Raw genomic sequence first — 21,427 nt, 5'->3', positions numbered from 1 at the left:
GGATTATTATGTATATTTTGATTATTTTTTTTGAAGTGATAACTAATTATCAAAAGAGGAAATTGAAACTTTCAAAAGTAAGATTGAGCGACATTTGATTTACAATTTAAATATACAAAGAGTATAATGAAATAAATTATTTATGTGGCGAATAATGATTCAGAAGTAATTATGATAAAAATTACTAATGAATTCTAAATAGCCAAAATTACTTAAAGCTAGATACTATTTTGGAAAATTACGTACCATTTTTTTTGTTTTATCATAATTTTCTTATATATTTTGTATGTTTTAAATCAATTTTGAGGCGAATTTAAATTAATCAATTTTAGAGCAAAAGTTGATGACTTGAAACAATTTTCCTATTCTATTTTTTTTTTTTACAAAATTTACACAAAAGGATTTCCTTTTAAAAAAAATTCTCAAAAGGGGAAGAGGTGGAAGTAGAGGAAGGGACCATCAAAGTGGGATATATGAGATTTCTTTTGTCCTTAATTATAAATTTTATGTTCGAATTTTGAAAATTAAAAAAAATCTCATACGAAACGTCTTTTCTTTAAATGAGCATATACAACACAAATTTAAGTTAATTTATGCAATACTCAAATAAATAAATAATTTTGCAATGATTATTTAGCATCAATAATATAATTATCGCTATATTATATATGGCGACAACAATAAATATACATATTTATAATTAACACTCTATATAAAAATCGCCTAAGGATGACATTAACTCAATTGTCGCTAAACAAAAAATCTTGCCATCATTTTATTCTTCCGGACAACGTTAAACTAAATTCTCTAATATTTCTCATAGATTTGAACAAATTTATAAAATTTTAGATCGTAATCTAATGTTTTCTCGTCTGTTTGATCTAAAGAAATCATTAAATTGTGATTAAAAAAGATTCATAAGTTATTAAATAATTTTCTAAACAACAATTCCCTAAATGAAAAATTGATGAAAATTTATAATAAATTAAATTAGTCAGGTCAGTGAACTTCGAATATCGTATGACGGAGGAGGGGTGAGGAGAGGAAGATGATGGTGCTGTCATTGGAGCCCACAACCCGTAACGTGTCCATATACGACGTCGGATTGGGTCCACCAACTTGTTTCTCTTTCTCTCATTTCGTATCCTTCTAATCACTTCATGCCAAAACCCTTCCTTCGTCACCTTTTTGTTATTTTCGATGTTTGGTATTCGTATCGAGGTCTCGATTAATTTGAATATATGTTATGTAAAATTTATTTAACGGCAAGACACATTCAAAAAGAGATGAAATTATATTCAAGACCTTTGATTAAATCATGTTTAGTGCCTATTATCACGGACCGTGGGAGCATGGGACTATATATGTTTTTGACTGATAGAAAGCATCTTTCTTTTGTCCCTCCTGACAAAACTCGCCAAAAAAAAAATCACAATAGAAAAAGGTCTTCTTACTGGGAGAGTAGCGTCGGAGACATCTTTATCTGAGGAGGAGGCTTCGTCGTCCAGTTCTGATTTTAGGATCGGCCGGCTCATCCTCGGAATCCGAAAAGAAAAGAGAGACGGAACGGAATCACTTTGTTTTAGTGACATATCTAATCAGACTGAATAAGATTTGAAGAGCTGTCACGATCAATCACATAAATTTGGAGCAATATTTTCACACAAAAATAATAATTAAGAAGCTTTTCAGTATTTCAGTGAAAATCTGTTGTCCGTCATTATTTTTTTCATTGAGATGATCCGATGAAAAATGAGGGAGGGGAGGGGGATGGAGAAATTATATTTTATAACATAATTTTTTTATTAATTCGTGGTGAGAAAAGCCTATTTTTAACAACGCTAACTATATATAGTAATAAATTTTCCTTATATTTAATATTTTTATTTAATTAGCTAATAGTCAAAAATAAATATTCCAAATGCATATTATATATGAAATCTTTTGTCTATTTTCATTTTCCACTTTATGTCACTGAACTCACATGAGGTTTTTTTAAGATATGTTATTGTGGAGCCTGAGAAATATTCTTGTCTATTTTCTGTTTCTAATCTTCTTCTTTTTTTTCGACATAAATTTTTTTTAAAAAAACAGAAGAAACAAAACTAGAATTAATGTCTGGTTTGATTGAACTTAATAATTTTTATTAAAATCTATATTTTATTTTAAGAAATTTCACTTAATTGAGGAGGCTATATACTTTGTGGAACCATTAATTAACTAATATATATATAAAAACTTTGTTTTAATTTGTTAAGTTATAGTAAAGAACAAAAGAATTTCATGAATTCTTCATATATAAGTAAATAATGCAAGTAACAAATCATGTTTACATATTTTTTTACTGTGATTGAGTTCTAACTATGGTATTGATATGAATATAAAACATCATTTTCTCTTAAAGTAGAACTTTTAATACGAATTTAGATTAGTCGAACGTCAAAAAAATATCTAACACACCAACTAAACAACAAACAAACAAACAAAAAAAAATTAACAAGTCACATACCTCATCAGTTACAAAATTATATTACGTTCTCCAAGATAGAAGGATGACTTTTGCTTCTATTTTTTTGTTCCCTTATTGTAATTTGTAACAAATATATATATATATATATATATATATATATATATATAGTCTTATCGTTATTTAATACATAATGAAGTAAATAAAAATTATTCTCTATTGTTACTTAAACTTTTAAATAAGACGACCACATATTTCATTATAATAAAAGAGAATATTTTTCTTTCAAAAGTTCGAATTTCACCGTCACCAATTATTTTAATTTTAACTCAATTTTTGAAGCAGTCCTCATAAAATAAGACATATTTCCATTATTGGATAAGAATGGGTCTACTGAAGTTCACTGTCCCACCCCCTCCCATAATACACAAACTAAAATTAATAATTGAGAATATATTTTTCTAAATACTTATATTTTTTAAACCATAAAATTATATTTATATTTTTTTATTCTTTCTTTTAATATATAATATTATTTTTTTGAAAAAAATAAATAAACCTCATAAATACTTTAGTTAACATATGTAATTAAAGGCTCGTTTAGATCATGGTGTTTTTTCTTCTCTTTATTTTTTTCAAAGTATATTTTTGAAATATTGTTTGGTTATATTATACATTAGAGAGACCAATTTTCCAAGTGATGTTTTTTTCTCACTAACAAAGCATTATTTTTTTCTCTATGTAGTCACTATTAAAAATAGAGGTTTTTTCCCGCGAATTAATAGAAAATATATTATAAAATATAATTTTTTTTATTGAATTAGCTTACTAGGAAAATGAATGGTTGAAAACAGATTCTTACTAAACAATTGGGAAGCTTTTTCATTTTTGTATTAAAACACCAGTAGTTTTTTTTTCCTCACCGATTCAATCAAAATATCTACGAAAATAGCCACTAAACATATTTCAATGAAAAAATAATATTTTTTTAATAGTGTGTCAGAGTTCAAATATAACTTTAATTTTCAAATATCATTTTTCAACTTTAAATATATATTTTTCCAAAAGGATATCAAGCACCTGCTAAATTCACCAACCATATTTCAATTTAAGACGATGACGAAATTTGTTTATCGAAAACAACTTCCAACCCATAAAGATAAAGATAACATCTGCAGAAACTCATTCTAGATCTCTAGATCGTTCTTAAATTATACTAAATATATTACTATCGTGTTATTGTTTGAGGAAGAGAAAAAATAGAAGAGAATCTTGAAATAGTTATAATGTATATAAATTAACCAACAAGAAGTTTGTGTTATGGTGGGAGAGTCGCATCAAAGGAATAAAAAAGGTTAAGAATGTTATATATTATATAAAGAAAGTGGATATCACAATCATATATAGGACCCACTAAAAAGACCTAATCCAACCACTTGGAATTTAAAAATAAATAAATTATTAGTATGTAACAATCATACTTTATCTTAAGAGGCTTAAAATTAAATAATTGGTATTTTCTATAAAGTTACCAAAAGTTAGCAAGAAAATAGGTTGAATTTATAATGTAATGACAACCAAATCATCATCATGCATGGTCAAGATATGCAAGAACGTTAGAGGAATTAATGGAATGATAATAATGTACTTCTCTTTTAACCTTTATTCCTCCATCTTTAATCAGATGTTTCGAGTTTGAATTTTTTTTTAAAAATGAGAGTGTTGTCTTTGCAATGCGCGAATACGAATTTAATCGAACTTTAATAAATAGATACATAATGAAACTTATATATTAAGTCTGAAAAGTAATATTTCATTGTAGAGACGCACACACAAAAAATAGAAATTACTAAAAAAGAAGAAGCTAATATGATTTTTAGCGATAATAATAAAAGGCTTTTAACGACAATAGAAATTGTTGATATAAAATCATTTATCGGCAAAAATTAAACTTTGACTATTGTACATTAGGTGATTTCTATTGCCGCTAAAAGTCACAAGCTTCAACAACAATTGTTTATTGATAATTATGATAATTGTTAAATTCATTTTTAAAATGATTTAATTTGCACATTTAGCATCCATTGCTAGTAAATTCAATTAAAATCGCGCTAAAAGTCACATGCTTTAACAAAAATTATAACGGTTTACTAAATTAACCTCGAAAATGACCTAATTTGCACTTTTAACGTCCTCTTTTATTCTCAACAAATTCAATTAAATTGTCAATAAAAAATTACCCTTTTAGTGTTAGATTAAAAAATCCCTCTACACAGAAATACAGGAACAATAATAAACTACACCTCAATGTCAAACAAGTTGGGATCGTCTAAAACACGCAAGAATACAATAGGAAAAGAAGAAGGAGTTTTACACAATTATTTATCAATTATGAAAAATTAATATTTTTAAGGTAGGGCTGCGTATCGGTCAGTTCGGTTCAATTTTGAAGTTTATCGATTTGACTTATTGGCTATCGGTTTATAGAGATGCTAAACCGTTACATAATCATTATGATATTGGCCTATCGTTTATTGATCGTTATCGGTTTAACCATTAAGATTTGACACAAAGAAAAAATCATTAAAAATAACTTAGAAACTAGGTGACAAACCAAATAAACCATGCACATGAGTTCACAAATTGCATCTTGCTCAAATGCAAACACTTTTACATTGTAGAATAACCAAGAGTTTGAGACAGCCAGAAATACAGTAGGAAACTAAACTCTAAGTCAAGGACTTTATACACAAAGATGGTATAACTATAATTATTTAATTTACTATTGGGTTATCGGTTAACCCGTTAAAACCCGATAACAAAAATAAATCTAAACTGCTAAACCAATAACTCATTATTGATAAATCAATAACTTCTTTTATGTTCGAATTATCGATTTCGATTCGATTTTGAACCACTGCGGGTTAGCTACATGTGTTTACTTATCAAAAGTTACATTAACTATTGTGACATGTCACTAGTTTATATGATTTAGTTGAATCTTATGATTGTGACTTTCCATTCTAAAAGAACAGAAGAAACAAGTTTAGTTCCAGCTTTTATTAAGGCAAAGGCTTTGTATTGGTTATTCATTTGAAGAAAAGAAAGTACAATGACATCTCAACTTGTCACACAGGCCTTTATTAATTATTATTGTCAAAATACACCAGCAAATAGGCCATATAGTTTGCAAAGATTTAATAATTAATATCTTTTTATTTTACTTTGGGAAAAAGGTCTGAAAAATATCTCAACTTTGGTTGAAATTGCTGTTACGATACCAAACTTTAATGAGGACCTATTACCCCTAGACTATTTAATATCGTATTTTAAACATATATATTTGCCCAACTGGTCAAGTGCGTGAAAACACGATGCATAGGCGCGTAGGGCAGCAAATAATTTTTTTTAGGCCAATCATTAAATGCCACGTATCACTACAGGGATTAAACTATATCTATTTCTTTTTACCTATAATTCTAATTCATTTTACACCCTTTCTCCTTCGCTGGAGATTATTTTCTAAATCCAAAAGACCACCATTGAAGGGCCAAGTAAGCTTTGTAGGGAACAAATTATTTTCTTTAATTTCAAATTTTTTTCTTGGTCTTATTTGTTCTATTGTTATTTAGGGCTTCTAATTTCTTTCCTTGATTTTCAGCATGATTTTGATCTTTGATTTCTTCTTTGGCAATGAAGTGAAAGAGAGTTCTGGGAAAGAGACGGAGTGACAGTGAAGTGACTATTGATTTCCCTTTTTTTGACTTTTTCAAATATGTTTATTAAAGGGAACGAAATGACTAATTTAATTAATTTAATGAATTAAAACGTGTGTGTGACACACTCAACTAACATAAATTGAGTATGGACAAATATATATGTTTAAAATATGGAATTAAATAGTCTAGGGGAGTAATAGGTCCTCATTAAAGTTTGGTATCGTAACAACAATTCCGACCAAAATTGAGGTATTTTTCAAACACTTTTCCCTTTTTACTTTTAAAATTATTTATATACTTGAATTTGGACGGTTTTGTTTTTTGTTTTTGCTATGTTTGATTTTTTTTAATAGATTGGACTTTTGGAAGAATGCAAGTGAGGCATGTATAGCGCGGTTGACTGAGTTGTTTAATGTTATATTTAGGATGGTTAAAATATCAGAGGAATAATTGTAATATTCGGAATTGTAATAACTATATGGGTATCAAGATACTAAGTCAGCTATGAAAGTATGAAAAAGGTGATTGAGATAAAGACGAGGAGATGCGTGTCTATCTTTGAGAATCAATTCGGATTCGTTCGGGGCGTTTGACTATAGAAGTCATATGTCTTATAAAGAGATCGTTGGAGCAATATAGGGTAGTTATAAAGACAGTAAGAAGGACTTACACACAAGGTTTATTGACCTGGAGAAGACATGATAAAGTCCTTAGGAATGTCGTCCTTTGGAGATGTTTGGAGTATAGAGGTGTGCATGCATGTGGCTTACATTAGGACTATTAAGGACATGCATGATAGATCAAAATCCGAGGTAAGCAATTGGAGAAGACTCGTAAGACTTTGGTTGCACCAGGGCTAGTTCTTTTTTGCCTTAGTGATGAATGGTTTGACACAACATATCCAAAAGGAGGTGTTGTGGTGTATGTTAGTCTCAGATGATATAGTATTAATTGAATAGACGCACGATAGAGTAAATGATAGGCTGAAAGATTGGCGACTAATGCTTCATGTTAAGCATGACTAAGACATATATATAGTAAATGGAATGTAAGTTCAGTGACGTGATGCATGTTGCAGACACGAAAGTGAAGATCAATGCACTAGTCATATCCAAGAGAAAAAAAACTTCAAGTATCTTGAATTTATAATATATGGAGACACGACAATTGACGATGATATCACATATCACATTAGAGTTGGATGATGGGTGAAGTGGAGACTCGTCTCTTGGATACTGTTTGACAACCCTGACAAAAACGATCATAGAGACTTAAAGGTAAGTTCTACAAAGTAATAATCCATTAAACCAACACTATTTTGCCAAAGCAATTTCTATTATGCAATAATAAGTAAAAATATATAGATGAAAGAGCTAAAAGATTAATTTGCCTAAATAAGTAATTAGTGGTGAAGGACCACTCAAGATTCTGAAATGCAATTTTTGGAATTAATCCTGTTTATCCAACTTTATTAAAGTGGCCTCCAATTTGTCTTATCTATGTAACAACAACAAGGTGATAGTAACGTGAATACATTTTCAAGTCAAATGAAAAATGTTAAGAGTACTGAAATGAAATATAGTATATTATTGCGTGTTAAGTTGTTCAATTAAAAGATTACACTAAAAAATATGATACACTGGATAGTACATTAATTTGAATATATACTATGTATAATTAGTATATATCTTTTTATATATTAATCAGTGATTATAATTATTTTTTATCGAACAATCAAATATATCAAAAGGAAAAAAAAAAGAAAAAAAAAGCAAGTTGCCCTTTCTAGCCATTTTGGTGACAATCCACTTAATAGAGGACATATATGTCATCATAGGAGGAAGCCCAATAGGGTGAATCTAGTAAATGGGGCTTAAAAAAAAAATCATGAATTAACAATAGATAAATTTTATAATTAAGAAATAAAATTTGTTCCTAGTGTTAGTTAACAATATTTTTTTTATAAATTATGAGCAATTTAGCGATGAATTAATGACAATATTCGTAACTAATTGATAGTGTAATTACTTAAAGTTGTAACTTTGTATTAACAAATATACACATGATATGGACGATATTGGGATATGTTTGGGTTTATATATAATAAAATTATTCATCTTGTAATTCAAAATTGGTGTAGTATAATAATTATGCCTCAATTTTAAATAAGTTGGGATCAACTATATGAATTCATATTTCGTTATTTAAATTTATATCATATCATCATATATACGTGAGAATATTATGGAAAAAATATTCCGTCAAAAATACAAGATAGCTTTGCTATGCCATTCCCTTTGTTTTGTCTAGTCGTCATCCGTCCGTTCGTCCTTTAGGAATCGTTTGATACGAAGGATAAGATGAAATATTCTATGATTATGTTTGTAATTAAAATTATACTCTATTTGGTTGAACATATACATTTAATCTCTGCCTTAATTCTGAATATCCACCTTATCTCATTCAACTTGAAATTATTTTAGTATAAAGTACATAAATTCCATACATTTGGAGGCTAATTGCATCCTATCTCAGAAGTTTCCCCAAATACTAAAATCGTGAATTTTTCATTGTTGTTGGATACATTTTTTGGTTGTCCGATACATTGCAAATGAGAGATGTATCCAAGAGGAGATAAGTATGTATTCGAGAGGGGATAAAGACGTATCTGAGAGAGAATGTTTGTAATTTTTTTTAAATGGTAGGAAATTTTAGAAATTATGATGTCTTAAATTGTGTATGTCATATAATTTTTCCATTATTTTATCCTACCTCTCAGGTGAAAATAAATTAGTCCAAAAACTATAATTCTAAAACTATAATCTCGAGATAACTTTATTCACGAATCAAATATCCCGTTAATATTTTAAGTGACTTTTTCTGGATGTTGCCAAAAAAGACTTGAAGACTTATTTTCAAGTCAACAATTGGACGGTCTCATTGACGTTTATCTTTTTGTATATATTGTAACGTATGCTAGTCAATTACTTTTGTCCAAAAAAGACTTCAATATTAATTTTAATTTTAATTTTTGCAGGTGTGTAGCTAATATTATTTATTATTAGTTATGAACAGTTATATATAATTATCTTTTAAATAATTTAATAGTGTAAATTTTGTATATATTCCGATCGTCATTTACTTTTGTCCAAGAAGATGTGTGTGTATATATATATTTCTTATTTTATTTTTCAGGTGTGTGACTGATTTTTCTTAATATATATATATATATATTATGATTCATGAATAATTATGTATGTTTATCTTTTAAATGACTTGATAGTGTAAAATTATATTGAGTATTATTAATAGAAAAAGTGAACTTTTCATATAAGAAGAAAGAATTATTATAAAAAGTTTGACAAATTGGAGTATTGTGTCTCAATAAAAGATCACTAACAACTTGAAATTGATTATTAAAAAGTTACTAACAACTTGCATCTTAAATAGCAAGAGGATTTTTTTTTTTTTTAAAAAGAAAAAGTTTAAGGATTCTGTTTGATTTTGATTTTAGGCCACTAATGTGTTTGAACTATCCTTATAACAATGACGAGTCAAAAATAGTACCTAGTATATTTCATGATCTAGGAATATGTATAACATATACATTTTCAAAGAATAAGATTCCAAAAATCTTCACAAGTTGTATGTGAGTAACAAATATAGTTATCTCGAGTTCTCTGAAACCTAATTTTACTATATATAAACTTGAAATCTATGTTGGAATCCATAAATTTTTAATCTTGAATTCGCTTCTGTAAATAATCTCTATCTCCCATAAAACTACACACTCCTTTTTCGTATCACATCCCCCACAAAACATTGAAAAGAAATCGAATACATATCGGAAGAAGAATACTCATGGTTAAATTCGTTGTTCATACATTGAATTTAAGTTAGATACATCGTTATTATAAAAAAAAAATTACACCATCAACTTTTCTTGTTATAACCATAACAAATAATTAATCTGATTCATTTTCAAGATAACATAATTAACTTACATTTTAAAGAAGCTTACCTAGCTATAAATATCAGTTATATGTCCTGATCATAATATATAAAAATTTCTTACACTGATGACATAATGATATATAACTTAAATACTTAATTATCTATACAAACATCCTCTATATGATGGGATTAAATAATCAGATCCATTATTAGTCTCATGATATATTTGAGGGGTACATGAAATGGGAACTAAACAAAGTCCTTTGCTCCTTAAATCAACTTCTTTTCTATCAAATCCTCCCCAATACCTTTCCTAAATTATCAAAAAAATAAAAATTAATGTTAGTATTAACTTTGCATAATAAATATTTATACTATTTTAGTATATTATAATATTATGGATATTTACACTACACAAGAATCCAACAAAATTAAGAACAAAAAATCAACTTATTTTTGAGAATTTTAGTGGTAAAATATAGTTAAAGTAAAAATATTATATACGCATAAATATACTTATTATATGTACGAATATAATATATTTCACTATTGTTATGGACGCGGATAAAATGTATTTCGCTATGTTTTATTAAAATCAAAATATTGCTATATGCTTTGTAATTAAGCAAAGAGTTCGCTATTTTTTGAAAATCTAGGCACAAATAGCACTATTTACGAAATTTCCCCATCTTTTATTAGTCGATATATCATCTTATGATGTGAGTTTCTCTATTATTAGAATGTACTTATTAAATACTTAATCGTATTAATTTAGTATGATTAGCCAAAATAATAATTAATTTACTAGATTTTTACATTTCTAATAATTGTATTTAAATTTGTTAAATAGCTCACCTTGCATGTATTGTTCTTCATGTAGGCATGGCTCAGTAGCTGCATAGGATACAAAAGAGAAAAAAATATGAAAACATCATATTATATAGTATTATATGAATTAAGCATAAGAGAAATGAAATGTTTGACGTGTGTGATCATCTTACGTAAAAAACTTATTTATATATTATAAAACATATATTTTTCAACTGAATTATGTTTTAAACATATCCTCTCATGTGATGAATGTTTGACGTGTGTGATCATCTTACGTAAAAAAATTAATTATATATTATAAAACATATATTTTTCAACTGAATTATGTTTTGAACACATCCTCTCACGTGATGACATAGTTCCTTCTTTTTCATGAAACAAACATATGAAAGATAATCGATCAGGCTACTTTTTTCATGAGACAAACATATGAAAATGTTTCTCGATAATCAGTGTCGATTGATGGATCCTTTAAAAGGGATTCCGAGAAAAACTAATTTGTATCGTACGTTAAAATTTGAACTTGTGATCTAAATTAAATCATACCTGTATTTGCTCTTGTAAGAATCTAACATAGTTGATTGTTTCCCACAAAACGGATGCGGTATCAGTCTATACACAAATAAAGACAATTTTTTCGATTAGAAATAATTAATCCTCGAGTTGAAATAATAACAACACTGATAATATTAATTATAATAATATATAAATTAATTTTAAAATCCGCTCAATGCATGCGATCAATATTATAAATAAATTAATCGTAAAAAAAGTTATCTTATTTATTTAAGCACAACATTAAGTTGTTATTATTAGTAACAATGATGAACATAAAAATAGCAACAAAAGATGAAGAAAAAAAATACGTTAAAATGGGTGAAATAAGGCTACTTGTTTTTTGCATTTTACATATATATGATAATATATTAATATGTTCTTGAATGAAAATTATTTACATCATTTAATTATTATTTTTAAAAAATAAATTTCTCCCTTGATTTTAAAATACAATTATTTTCGACCCTGTTTAATAGCACGATTAAACCTCAGCGATTGTTTGATTGAATACGAAATTTTTGGAAGAAAAAAAGACTAACCTTTCCAAATGGAGAGACAATTTGTTGGAGAGCTGTAATTTTGTCTGCAAGCTTCACTTTAGGAACTTGTGTCTATAAATCATAAATGAGTTATTATAAAAATAATATATAATAAATAAAAATAGAACTTCATACCAATTAAAATAGAGAATAATATTATGTATTGTTAATGCTATGATTTATTATTTATAATAAGAATAGAAATAAAGTATATTAAAGTATGAATGGTACCTCCTATTAGTAATATCATGGTTTTACAATATATGGATACGAATAATACTTAATAGGGTATATATATATAGACTGAAAATACTATCAAATAAGGAATAATATCAAATCTACAACTACATACACAATGTAATCTATCAAGTGGGATCTAGGAAGGTTCGTAATCGATCGAGACTGTTTTCGATAGACCTTCGACTCATGCATAACAAAAATCAAGTATACGTAAAGCAGATACAGTAGGGAAGAAGTTATGATGGAATCAACTAAGAAAAAAAACCAAGTAGCAACAATAAATAATATGATAACTAAAGCAATGAAACAACATGTAATGATAAAATTTTACCCATACCTTTGTAGATGTAACTGCAGAATTTTCATTCTTTTGCCTTTTTGAATTAGTCTCTAAATTATCTTCTAATTTCCTCTTTTTTCCCTCACTTGGATTATATTCTTGTGATCTTCCATTGCTTCTCTTCAATGTGTTGCATGTTGATATTGTACCCCTAGACTTGCTCTTTGAACAAAAACAAGTAGTATTAGTTTGAGTAAATGAAACTTTAAAGGGGTAAAAAAGTAAATAGACTAACTTTAAGCAAATATTGACTTGTAGATACTTTGGTTTTTAACTTAAAACTTAAGTAAAAAGACGGTACGGTACACTAAGTTTTGGTCCATTATGTGTGGAAGTGCGATCCGTGGAAGAGCCATATCACAATTCACATTAGGTCTCATGTATATATGCAGATTTACATTATCGTATTTCTGTAAGAGGTTGTTTTTACATATAATTTTAACATAATTTCCAAATTACACTTTTAAACACAAAAATCCTCTATTATACTAAGAGAAAGAATTACTACGAAAATTATCGCTAAATAGCTCGTAGCTAACCTGATTTTTTATAATTAATGATTAAATAGAATTAGCAATGCATTTCATAATTCAGCAATAGAAGTTGTCTGTCGCTAATTCCTGTTGTTTTAGTGTTTCTACCCCAAAACTTGTACAAATATTTTTCTTTTATATCCAAATAATGTGTATTTTATACTATTTTTTTTCATGTAATATAATTCTAGAGAGTGAGAGAGAAAGAGTGTTTCTTACTATATAAGGTTGTTGTAGCCCAATATTCTTCTTATGTTGTGCCAAATTCAAAGTTTTGAGACTTGGTTTGAAGTCCACCAATGGCTTATTGCTTAAATAATCACCAAAACAAATACTAGCCAAGTTTCTTGAATTATCCACTTCTTGATGATGAGCAATTTGATCACTTCTCATTGGAAACATAGAGTCCGTATCATTATTATTATTATTTGTATAATAATTAAGTGGCCTTCCAAGAAGATTACTATAAGGATGAAATGTATAATCATCATCATCATCATCAGTATTAGCTAATTGATTGTGATTAAAACAAGATTTAGAGGTGATTAAGGTTGTTGTTGATCCACCATCTAATAAACTCATCTCCATATTGTTTTCCAATAGATTTTTAGTATTAATGCTCCCACTTGTTCCACTAGTAGTACTGTTGCTTCTGCATATTTGGTTAATAGATTCAAATGAGTAGAAAATATACAAAAATAAAAATTATACATTATGTGATTATATATACATCCAAATTATACAACATATACCTACTTGTTGGATATTTCATAAATATTCTTCCCTAACTAGATATGAAGTGTTTTAAAAATGACTCAAAGATGGTGTTAGTTTCCATTGAGAAAACAAATAGAGAAGAGAGATTACGATTTTGAGTTCTGGATATGAAATCTTTTTTGATAGCTATTGGGAGCTATTTCCGAATAGTTCTTACATGACATGACTTCAAATTAATCAGATATCAACATGAATATAGATAGTCATCGATGAAAAATTAAAAAAAATCATTGATTATATTTATTATATATATTAGTGCTCCACTTTCAACAATGATCTTACTTTTCATATATCACATATCCAAAAAAAAAAAACTAGGTTTTGGGATAAGTGATAAAATCAAATTTTCTCTTCTACTAATTATTAACACTCCCCTATACCCCGACAAGATAAATATAGTCAGGGGCGGGGTCAAGTAACGGTAAGAGGTTCATTCGGCCCTTTTTTTTAACCTATGAAAAAAGAATACCTTTCTACATTTAATAAGTTTTAATTCCAACATTCTTTTTTTTCAGCCTTAATGTACTCAACTCCTTTAATTTATAGAAATGATATGATTTAAGAACATAAAATTCAAATAATATTTCTATATGTGTTATATATACAAATTATTAATAAAAAGGCAAATGATATTACAAGTCTACTTAACGTAATTAAACTTCGTGCCTAATAAAATTAAGACCTAAAACAAGGTGAATGAAGTAATTATAACATAGTCATACTGATTTATCTCAAAAATTAGGAGATAATAAAAGAAAGATAATCAAACCCACATGAGAAATTAGTTTAATATATTTTAAACAATTCTTATATTATCAACATAATTTAAACATGTCGCAGGTACATGAATAATAATAACAATAACATACTCAAACCCCCCCCCCCCCCCCCCCCAAATTTCTGAGATGAAGTCCGTGTATGCAAGATTTTATTCCTACTTTGTGAAGATAGAGAAGATGTTATCAAAATACCCTTGACTCAGGTATCGTATAACAAAACAATATATTGTAGAATAGTTTCAGATACATAACCGACTTTACTTATTATAAACAATTACATGTAATTATCATAAAAAGAGAGACGACTCGAATATGGGCAAAACAAAATAATATGAAATAGAATTGTTTCAGATACATAACCGACTTTACTTATTATGAACAGTTACATGTAATTATCATAAAAGAGATAGAGATAATCAAAACTCACAAGAGAAGTTGGCTCCAAATATGTTGATTGTGATCATGAGAATTAGCAGCAATTTCTCCACTAATCAAAGAACTATTATTAATCTCATCAACACCAAGTAGAAATTGATATTGATGAAGATTATTATTATTATTTGTTACACTATTTCCATTATTATTATTAGAAATAGATATAACATCTTCTTCACATGATGAACTTCTATTTGTATTACATGAAGACAAAGATGAATTAGTAGAAATTGGATGAAAAATTGTATTATTGTTATTATTGTCTACTTGTGGCCACCAATTTTGTGACATCAAATAGCAATTTGGATTATTGTTGTTGGCTAAATTGGAGTATTCAAGAATAGATTTTTCACTAGACATGGTTTATACTATATGCTTTGATTTTTCTTAATTTCTAACAATGGGTGGACAATGTTTTTAAAACTTTTTTTTTCTTTCTTTAAGCCAATGGGGGAATGAATGGAATTTAAAGAGATGTTTTTGTGGGGTTTTTTTTTTTTTTTTTGGTGACGTATTTTGGTAGGTATTAGAACAATTTTGGGGTGGACAATATTAAATGTTTCTAGCTTTTTAGCACTAAGAGTTTGTGGGCAATTATTATAATTTATATAGTTGGGGGGAAGGGGTGGGGAGGGGTATGAGGGACATGAAATCTTTTAAAAACTTGAGGGTGTTTGGATTGACTTAAAAGTTGGTCAAATCTATTTTTTGACTTCTGGAAGTGTTTGACAAATATAAAAAAAATAACTTAAAATAAGTCAAAAATAACTTAAAATAAGTTACGAAGTGTTTGACAAGGTAAAAAATGACTTAAAATAAGTCAGAAACCAAAAGTAGTTCTCCCCCTACTTTTTATTTTTTGACTTAAAGTCATTTCAGTTTGACTTTTTATTTTTAACTTAAAAACTACTTTTTTAAGCCAATCCAAACGGGCTTAATACATTGACAGGTCTCTGAACACATGATAAATTGTTTTTACGTTGTATTTTTGTCGTCTTAAAATATGTATTGTCTTAGTAAATATCATCATGTCCATTAAGGAATCAAGAAATACAATGAGTTGTTTATTATACTATACTCATATTTAACAAACGTTTCTTGAAATTGGACATTATTAAGAAGCAGGAGTATAAGGGTATTGTTAAAAATACATAGAAAAATTTGTCTTGAATTTTTAAGGTGATACTTATTTTGGGACGATTAATTTTACTAATATGTACACTTATTTTGGATGAAGAAAGTATTAGACTAGACACTTTTCATTTGAATTCTGGAAAAAGAATTGTCACCTTTAGTAATCACACTCAGGCAATCACTAGCTACAATCAATAAATTTTCATTGAAATTATTCATAAAAAACCCGTTTGAACCTTCCTTCTTGAAAGGGCTAAAAGTAACGCTTTCCTTTTTGAATATTATGATAGAGAACGTTCTAAAAATAATTGGACCACGATGAAAGAAGCCAATTTAGTCGTTAGTTAAGTTGGAGTCAATAAAAGCGCGTGTTCTCAAATAAGTGAATTTCTTATTTTTTTTTGTGTTTGGTATGTAAGTAAGAAAATATTATTGTGAATCATTTATATGTCATCAACAAATGTTATAGGAGGTGTAGGGTGTGTGGAGCGGTGGGAATGGAGGCTACAAATATTGGAACGCAGAAGAGATGTGTTGAAGGGTAAGGACACATTCAATAAAAAAATTGTTTTCCCTACTTCTACTTAATTCGCGTATAATCTCAATGAACTTGAAAAGTGGGTTGGAATGGAAAATTAATGTTAAAACCTTAGGATATTAAACTTGAAATATAATTTTTTTTAAAAATACTAAAATGAACAAGTAATGGTGAACGAAGTGAGAATTTTATCATTAAAAAACAAGAAGAAGATAACTTAGCTAGTTAGCTTTCCACCACAATCAATTTATTGTCGTTTGGTACAAGAGATGAGATCGATAAACAAAGTTATCTCATTCATAGAAATATAAGATATTCAATGAGATTAGTTATCCCACCATATATATATGAAATAGCTAATTATCATATCATTAATAGTATAAATAGTGAAATAAATAATTTTGTCATTAATAAATACTCCTAATCAAATGCAGAATAAATTAATTTAATATTTTATTCCAAAATTATTATCATTATCCCTCGTACCAAATGATTATAATTTGATTGTCACTTGTAATTACCCCTAGTCCTCATATTCCTTTAATTACTTTTCACCCTCTTTCTGTTTCCTTCTAATTTCTTTGACTTTAAATCACCTTTTATAATAAAAAAACATTATAAAATATACCCCCAAAACTCCTCTAGATTTGATTCTCAAAAAAGTATATATATAAAAAAAATTTAATTTTTCATTAAACGGAAAGAATATATTTGGACCATTTATGTAATAGTAAATGTATATACAAGCTACTTTTCTAACAAAGAATATATCAATGTTTTTCTGACCAAGAATATATCAATTCTAAATTGCAAAATTAAAAAAATATATCAAACTATTTTCCTTATAATATATAAGACAACATAGAAAAGTATTGTATCTAAATCATTATTTTATAATTAAAATACTTAAAAGAATGTTTGGATTATCACCATAAAAAAAAGTTGACATGTTTTACATTTTGTTATATAGCGTATGTCTACATATGAGATTCATTTCGTCAAATCCTTTGAGTGAAAATGATTAGTAGATTAAATTAATATTAGCAATAAAACAACTTAGATATTTGAATCTAAATTATGATACTGCAGCCACAAGATTTATCATTAATTTTAAAAAGTTGTCATAATCGTGAATCTTCACTTGAATTTAAAAAAAAATAAAAAATTATATCGCTTCATTTTCACATGGGCAGAAAAACTGTCGTTTCGATTGTGCTATCAGAACAAAATAGAATAGCACTCATTTTGGAGTAAGGACTTACTATTTAGATGTTTTCAATATTTATTTGTTCGATTCACACTTTATTGATCAACGTTTATTGTGGTTGATATACTATAGTTGTATTTTTCTCAATCCTCTTTCACTATGGGAAAGCCTTTTAAATGCTCTAACGCTTATACTGAATATGGACCGAATCATTTTACAAAAATTCTGAATCCAGCTCACGTACCGTTTTAATTATGTAGCACATTGTTGTAACAATATTGTAAATGCTGAATTCTTGAAATTAAAAACATAGTAAGACGTCCAATTTGGAATTGAGGGATGACTAACTTTGACTTACTATTGGTGGAATAGTTTTAGAATTTTTTTGTGGTGTATATAAATCCAAAAAAAAAACGAAATAATTAAATAATTGATTAATCAAAAAGTAAAATAATAAAATACACTTTATATTACTTTGGTGCTATATATATTAATTTTTTTTAAAAAAAATTGTTTATGTTGCTTTCTGCCTTTAGTTTTTCCACTTTACTTTGTTTCGATTTGGAAGTCATCTGTCTAATCAATATTTTATTTCTACAGTAATGAACAATTTTTCTCTTTGTATATATATATATATTTTAGTATTTTTGCAAAAGTATGAATTATATAATTATTAATAAAAATCGCGATAATTAGGTAACTCTTAATAAAATTGAAAAAAAGTAATTTCATGTAATAGTCCATCGAATTGTGCTATAATTCAAATCATCATCGAAGGCAATCGAGTATTATTGGATATATTGAGTTAATAATACTCGTAATACGTGGATTTAATAACAAAATTTTAATTTGAAAATTAATACTAGAATTTTATCCAAATTTCCTCAAGAAAACTTATTTATTAGTACGTAATTATTTTTAAAAACTACAAATACCTCAATATAGAATATTTAATATTTAATAAAGAAAAAATATTTTTTTAAATATAAATAAAAGTAAAATGGTTAAATATTCTTTTAAATATGATAAATATTTTGAAACGAATGGAGTAGTAGGTTATGCTTGTCTTTCTCCAAAGACAAAAGAAGGGGGAAAGTTTGTGGATTGCAATAAAATATATGACATACTTTATTTTCTTTATAACTTAAATATATCCAATAGAAAGTCGACAAAAGAAGTGAAATAAACAAAATTTGTACCCCATCCACGAAACTCTCTTTTTCCAAAAAGTATTTTAGGATTGCTTATATTTTTATTTTATTTTTCATGTTGATCGATATATGTATTATGATTCGATTATATATATACATATTAAAGTAAATTTTTTAATATAACTATGAAATTTGGAACAAAGCTACTAGTTGCCCCATTGCTTTTATGATTGATCTACTCCTATGGATTAAAATGAAGATATAATTATCACCCTATGCACATGAATTGTTATTCGAAGAGCAAATTAATGATAAGCATATGATTAATATTATTTTTGTAAACACTGATTTTTAGAATAATTATACCTTGTAGAATTGCAATAATATATTTGGTTGTTTGCGATACAATAGATTCAAGTGTCTGGACTAGTAGATCCACAACAAATAGGCGTTGACTTAGTTGCTTTTACAGTTTATTTTAACCCCGTTATTGATCCGACACAACTTACCGGTGATAGTCGCAGCACCATGAGCTTTCAAGGGAGGGGGACTGGATGCGTCATGTTAAACATAGGGAACTTAGAGAAAATACGAGCTTTCTTTAGGATTTTCAATAATGGTGAAATTAGTGTTTTGACTATAAGTTCGGCTGAACTCAATAGCATTAGTTGCAATCTTATATTTATATTTGAAATCTTTTGAACTTATTAATTTCAAATTCAATAACTTTAAAGAGATAAAAATCACGAACTCATAGATTTTAAATTCTGATTTGATCTTCTCTAAATTTTCAAATATTAAACTCTCACCAATAAAAGGATTCCACTTTCCAACATTTCTTTCCTCACGAGCAGAACACCATAGATGCAATATTAATATAATCATATTAAAGATAGGTGAAAAAAATATATATAATACAAACAAATCAAAACCTAAAACAAGAAAGCAATAAGACAAATTTATATCTCCATTAGCTTAGTGGAATTGCTGTCCAATCATATGATATATGCCTCTTAGTTGCAAGAAAATTATAATCAACTTAGTTATTAGTACAACCTTTGTAGACATGTGTCAAAAGAATGTGCACAAACTTTGTGAAAAATGAATATACTATGAGACTAGGCATATCCAATGGCAAAAAACACCTAATTACCAATTTGTAAAATGAGGTTCTTTTTCTGAGTTTATCGAAAACAGTCTCTTTATCATCATAAGATAGGAGTAAGGCTGCGTATATATCATCCTCCTCAAACCCTAACAAGATTAGATTGGTAAATTGTTGTTGTTATCTTTTTATAAGAAATCTAATAAAATTATTTTCTTTTGATTTAATTTGTGAGTATAAGAGTTCATTTTCTCTTCGTATACTATGTGGAAAGTTTTTTTTTTTTTTATGTGGAAAGTTGTGTACTAAAGTTGGAATTTTTTCTTGTTAACTTATAAACCAGCAATAACCACATAAATATACTAAATTAATATAGATGTTGACCCTATTTAATTTTTATAAGTAGTCTTTTGAGTGGCCACATAAATATAGTACTAGTAATTAATATAGATGTTGACCTTTTTAATTTTTTGGCTTTTGAGTGGGTGGCCGGTAATTGAAAGGAGGAAAATCAAGAAGAATATTGGAGTGCCTTTGGAGATATGAAGTGGAATTTGATGAAAAATAAATTTAAATTTTCAAATTATATTAAAAATGTGTAAAATTAAATTCATTTGTAATAGGTAAGCATACAACTTCAATACATCACATAATTTTCTAACAAAGATTGTATATCAAACAAACCCTCTGCATTATAAGGTGGCTTCATCCATGTGTATAATTACTAAATTTGTAAGAAATCATATTCTCTTCTTCACTTTTACTTATACACAACATATATTCTTAAAAAAGATATATTTTTTTTATAAAATTAAACCATAAAAGTGAACGAAGAGTGCTTATAGTATTCAGCATCTCAAATTATATTTAAAAATCCAAGGAAATTTTTTACCAAAAGCATATTATACTTTTATGATTTTTTTTTTTAAAACTTGATTTTTGACTAAAATCATACTAGATTTTGTCTCATTTTATATTATACATTTAACTATGCATGCACATAATTTAAGAAAGATTTTTTATAAAAAGAATTATGACTCAAAATAAGTCATAAATTTTGTATATTTGTGAATCTTCTCATTTGTAAATGTATAGAATTATGAAAAGGTTCTAGTTATTT

The 21,427-nt window shown here is 27.2% G+C and overlaps 1 protein-coding gene across 1 annotated transcript; it reads right to left on the bottom strand.

Annotated features, from left to right (window-relative positions):
- Positions 1 to 10,148: 10,148 nt before the first annotated feature.
- On the bottom strand, positions 10,149 to 15,610 carry LOC125838421 (transcription factor bHLH111). Its single transcript, XM_049517485.1, has 7 exons — positions 15,165 to 15,610; positions 13,401 to 13,833; positions 12,646 to 12,810; positions 12,069 to 12,140; positions 11,518 to 11,583; positions 10,996 to 11,034; positions 10,149 to 10,453 (listed from the first exon to the last, which is right to left on the bottom strand). The coding sequence occupies exons 1-7, from the start codon at positions 15,530 to 15,532 to the stop codon at positions 10,298 to 10,300; spliced, it is 1,299 nt and encodes a 432-aa protein (XP_049373442.1). The 5' UTR covers positions 15,533 to 15,610; the 3' UTR covers positions 10,149 to 10,297.
- Between the last annotated feature and the right edge of the window lie 5,817 nt (positions 15,611 to 21,427).

This window comes from Solanum verrucosum, unplaced genomic scaffold (assembly GCF_900185275.1).
Source record: "Solanum verrucosum unplaced genomic scaffold, falcon-dt-bn FXZP01000284.1, whole genome shotgun sequence".
Lineage (NCBI taxonomy): Eukaryota > Viridiplantae > Streptophyta > Magnoliopsida > Solanales > Solanaceae > Solanum > Solanum verrucosum.
The sequence above is the reverse complement of the archived record's forward strand: the minus strand, read 5'-3'. Positions and strand labels throughout refer to the sequence as shown.